At 42.3% G+C, this 5,223-nt stretch overlaps 1 protein-coding gene across 1 annotated transcript; it reads left to right on the top strand.

The window, feature by feature from the left end:
* Positions 1–3,070: 3,070 nt before the first annotated feature.
* LOC311244670 (transaldolase-like) lies at positions 3,071–4,232 on the top strand. The gene has a single exon (XM_084334302.1). The coding sequence runs from the start codon at positions 3,096–3,098 to the stop codon at positions 4,077–4,079; it is 984 nt and encodes a 327-aa protein (XP_084190428.1). The 5' UTR covers positions 3,071–3,095; the 3' UTR covers positions 4,080–4,232.
* Positions 4,233–5,223: the final 991 nt, after the last annotated feature.

Raw genomic sequence — 5,223 nt, 5'->3', positions numbered from 1 at the left:
ATGTTTTAGTCTGGTTGTTTGTTATTGTTTTCCCAGTACTCTGTGCTCTATTGTTTCTGTCTACCACACCTGTGTCTTGTTTGTAAATTACCCTCTGTGTCTTGTCAATTAGTCTTGTGTATATAGTCCTGTCTGTCCTGCCCTGCTGGGCGCGATCATTGATAAATGTTACCCGTGTGTGTGTATGTGTTGTGAAGTAAACTGTTAATCGTCAAGTGCTGTCTCCGGTCTCATCTATCCATACTCTGCCATCTGGGTCCAACATGACTAAGAAGCGTACTAATCGTAACACTCTATGTATTGGACTTGTTTATTAAAATGTTTTGTTCTACATTACATTTACATTTTACATTTAGTCATTTAGCTGACGCTTTTATCCAAAGCGACTTACAAGTTCTGTACGACAAGCCATCAGGAAGAGCACAACTCTATCAGCTGAGTAACAATGTTCATCAAAGTGTTGAGTGCTACAGTGTAGGTTAGTTTATTAGGACAAGTGCATGACAGTATGGTTAGTTAGGGTTAGATTTTTTTTTTTTTTTTTTTTTTTTTTTTTAATTCAGATAATGGTTGAAGAAGTGCGTCTTTAGTCGACGGCGAAAGATTGGACGTGTTTCGGCTGTCCTAACTGGGGTGGGTAGTTCATTCCACCATTGTGTTTTCCATCTTTTTGTATCAGTCTAGTCTACTGAGTCTAGTGCTAGAGCAGAACCCAGCTACAGTGTATATGTATCCCAGGGTTGGTGCTGGTCCATGTCTTGTCTCCGGGAAGATTTCAATGTAGGGACCTTTTCAATGTCTAGGAAGATTAGATAAACTCCGGTCCAATGTTATCTGTGTTTATTGAGCTTATTGCAATAATGTCATACCCAATGCTTTTGCTCATTGTCAATCAATCAGGTGGACCAGAGTTTGCTTGTTTGGTCCGCACCAGAGTTCAGACTTAAACACAGAAGCTATTGAAAAACTTCCGGTTACGCTACAACATGTAGCACACGCATTTTGCAATTGCTCCGCTCCCACTAACGCTAATTTCGTTTAAAAACATTATTTGGACAGTAAAGAAAGAGAATAGACCACATCGTATGTATTGTTAAGACCCTCTACTAACCATATCAAAAGACAATATGGTTAAAGGTGGAAAGAAGGCAGAGAAAATAACTACGGCAACTTCAACGGCGCAGGACGCAAAAAAACGAGAAAGACGCGTCCTAACCGTCGCTGGTTCTGAGCCGACGGCGACAAGCTCCGAGGAGGAGAAGGAAGAGGACAACTTATCGGGATCATCGATTACGGTCCCCGAAAGAGAGTCAATAGAGACCAACATAAAAGAAGGTACAGATTCAAGCTCCGTAAAAGGGAGAGCAGCCAGATTTATGGATTCCAACGTCACTGCATCTATCTACCATATGCCGTCAACTGAAGAAAGCAGAAATCCACCCGATTTCAACACACTGTCTAACCTGATGAAAGAACAGTTAGAACAGTCTAACCTGATGAAAGAACAGATGGTAGAACAGTCTAACCTGCAGATTACACACATCAAGGCGCTCGAGGCAAACGTCGAGGCTAAATTCGATCGCATCGAGGCTAAATTCGATCGCATCAATGAGAAATTAGAAGAAGTCAAGGAAGCGATCGATGCACAGTCAAAGCGAATCACGACAGTGGAGATTTCGGTGACAGAAAACACAAAAGCAGTCAAGGCGAACGAAGGTATCATGACAGAGATGGGAGAAGAGATGGAAAAAGTGAAAGATGAATACCGGAGGGAAATAAAATTGCTTAAAAACGAAGTGATGGAGAGGCAACTAGAAACCCATCGTTACCACAGGCGGAATAACATCCGCATTGTGGGGCTTGATGAATCAGTGAACTGCGATGACATCAACTTTCCAAAAGAGTTATCAACGATTTTGGAAAACTCCGATCCAAACAAAGTGCCAGAAGTGGAACAAGTTTACAGAATTGGTTCCCAGGGGCAAAATATCAACGGGCCGAGAGTCATCATTGTCACTCTGCGGAAAACTACAACAAGGGATGAAATCATCAAATATGCTCGCAACCAACGTGGGAAGCTGAAGTATGGTGATAAACCAATATTTATCTACGAAGATTTGAGCAGAGAGGCCATCATCCAACGTCAACCATACAAAGTTGTGATGCAAAAGCTGTACATAGCCGGCCACAAGCCAAGGCTAGCATATCCGGCGCTGTTATCATTCTTGGACAATAACGGCCGCAGGTCAGGTCCATTTACACCCTTTGATGCTGAGGATTTCCTGATTCAAAATGCAGCAAATAACCCAAAGCATGACGGAAATGCCGGAATCAGTTAAGCCTCTCTCTAAATATATACCAGTGTGGGAATGACTTTATTGTGTTCATCAATGAGGTCATTCCACCAGTGTTGGAATGACATTGCTGTGTTCATCAAAGTAGCAAACGATATGCAAGTCGTCTATAACAAAGTGTACTGTGTAGAATACGATTCATAATACATTATAATTTCAGTCTCTGGTCTCTGAGGGGACAAATAAATATCAATGCAAAAAGATCTATCTGGAATATTCTGGGTTTATCGCTCAAATGCCCTGGGTCTCTTAGATCATTCTGGAATGTAAAATAGTCTAGGCACTAGTATATTCTACAACCTTCTAGAATATAAGGCACCATGACAACGAAGCATACAACTCTAACAATAACATTCGGTGTGCATACACATAGCAGATAATAAATTAAATGAAGTGCAATCAGCCCTTAATAATAATACTTTAAAATTATCCACACATAAACGTATGAGCACAGCAAGGTTATTCTAACAATTTAAGTAATCACTCCATTAAAGGCACATTGAAGCGCTAAAAGGCGCTGCTTTTCTATCTTATCTAATCAGTTAAATCGGTTCTAGTGGCTTCTCCACGTTGATAATTATTTATCTCTTATTCCTTATCTATATCTTTCCATTGATTTTTATTTTATTAAATTTTTTCTTCTCATTACTCTATATTTTTTAAATATAATTTAACTTACATTGTTCTTTTCCAATGTTCTTCACATTAAGGTCCAGTGTGTCACCAGACAAACGGCGAAAGATGGAGACAGCGTTGGAGCAGCTGAAGAAACACACCGTAGTCGTCGCGGACACGGGAGACTTCAATGCCATTGAAGAGTACAAGCCACAAGATGCTACCACCAACCCTTCTCTCATCCTGGCTGCTACCAAGATGTCTGCCTACCAGCACCTCTTGGACCAGGCTATTAAATTCGCCATTGCCAAGGGCGGAACTGAAGAGGAGCAAGTGACTAACACTATGGACAAGCTTTTTGTGAGCTTCGGTCTAGAGATTCTCAAGAAGATCCCAGGCAGGGTGTCCACAGAGGTGGATGCAAGGTTGTCCTACGATAAGGATGAGATGGTCGATAGGGCCCTGAGGCTCATTTCGCTGTATAAGGAAGCGGGCATCAGTAAGGATCGTGTCCTCATTAAGCTCTCCTCGACATGGGAAGGCATCCAGGCCGGCAGGGAGCTAGAGGAGAAGCATGGTGTCCACTGCAACATGACCCTGCTGTTCTCCTTCGCTCAGGCTGTGGCCTGCGCAGAAGCCAAGGTCACCCTCATCTCTCCCTTTGTGGGACGTATCCTGGACTGGTACAAGGAAAACTCAGGCCGCAAGACCTATGAGCCCCAAGAGGACCCAGGTGTGCTGAGTGTGACCAAGATCTACAACTACTACAAGAAGTATGACTACACCACAGTGGTGATGGGCGCCTCCTTCAGAAACACTGGGCAGGTGAAGGCTCTGGCCGGCTGCGACCTCCTCACAATTTCCCCCGGCCTGCTGGCGGAGCTCAGCCAGGATCACAGCATCGTCACGGCAACGCTTGACGTGCAGAAAGCAAAGGCCTGTGATTTGGAGAAAGTGCACCTGGATGAGAAGGCCTTCCGCTGGCAGCACAATGAGGACCGCATGGGCGTGGAGAAGCTGTCTGATGGCATCCGCAAGTTCGCTGCAGACGCCGTCAAGCTGGAGACTATGATCAAAGAGAAAATTCTTAGTGTAAAGAATGGCCAATAAATGTGGACCAGGCATCTCCTATCGACGGAAACTAAAGACCTGAAGAGACTGTCGTTATAAAGAGACTGCCCTCTTTTTCTAAATGGACACCTTGCTCTTCTAGGCTGGGACTGACTCTGATACCATTGCTGTTTCTACTGTCTTGTACTCAGACCTCACATGATGTAGATGCTAATGAATGCTCAGATTGTGAATAATTGGTAGTTGGCCACTGGAGAGTTAATGAAAAATGTTTTTTCCATGAGCATAAAAAGAACTTTCCATCAGACTTGTCCCGGCCTGCCTGAACATTGTTGCTCAGCTGAGAACATTGTTGCTCAGCTGATAGAGTTGTGCCCTTCCTGATGGCTTGTCGTACAGAACTTGTAAGTCGCTTTGGATAAAAGCGTCAGCTAAATGACTAAATGTAAATGTAAATGTTAAGGTGTCAATATTACTATATATTTTTTAAATATATTGTAACTTACATTATTCTTTTCCAATGTTCTTCACATTAAGGTTTCAATATTGATCTACAATCTTTTCCTTTTTTTTCCCCCCACACGTTGGTGGAGGGTTCAAAGGAATATGTCGATAAAGGTTTATTCTCTTTTTATTTTATTTTTTATTTTTATCTTTAGGTTATTTATCACAATACTTCATTACAGTAAGGGAAGGTGCAAGACCAAAAGCGACATTCTATTGCAATAGAATGGAAATGTTAGATCCTATGGCAATGAGCATAGGAAAATTAGGATTACAATGCTCAGGTTGGGCAATCCGGTGGACCATGGGAGAAAGTCAATCGCGGAGGATGTGTTCTTGGAACACAGGCATGTTCGACTTTCTGGGAGAGGGGAAAATAGGGGATTTTTATTTGTATATATATATGTTTTTAAGCTCAGCTCTCAACGGGACCTCATTAATTGGATGTGCATCTATTGTAGCTTCATACTCCAGAAACATTACCAAAAACTACACGAAAACATGCATAGACTATGGCTAGTTTGAATATAATGGTATGGAACACCGGTGGGATAAACAAACAACACAAGCGCAAAAGCGTGCTTACACTGATGAAAAAAGAACATGTGGACGTGGCACTATTAAGCGAAACGCACATTTTAGAGGGAGACATAAATACGTTAGCGGATAACATATACCA

Source organism: Notolepis coatsorum (assembly GCF_963971535.1).
Source record: "Notolepis coatsorum genome assembly, chromosome: 18".
Taxonomy (NCBI): Eukaryota; Metazoa; Chordata; class Actinopteri; order Aulopiformes; family Paralepididae; genus Notolepis; species Notolepis coatsorum.
The sequence above is the reverse complement of the archived record's forward strand: the minus strand, read 5'-3'. Positions and strand labels throughout refer to the sequence as shown.

Bases quoted from the DNA above. Each gene is read 5' to 3' on its own strand.
- LOC311244670 (XM_084334302.1), top strand. From the start codon at position 3,096: ATGGAGACAGCGTTGGAGCAGCTGAAGAAACACACCGTAGTCGTCGCG.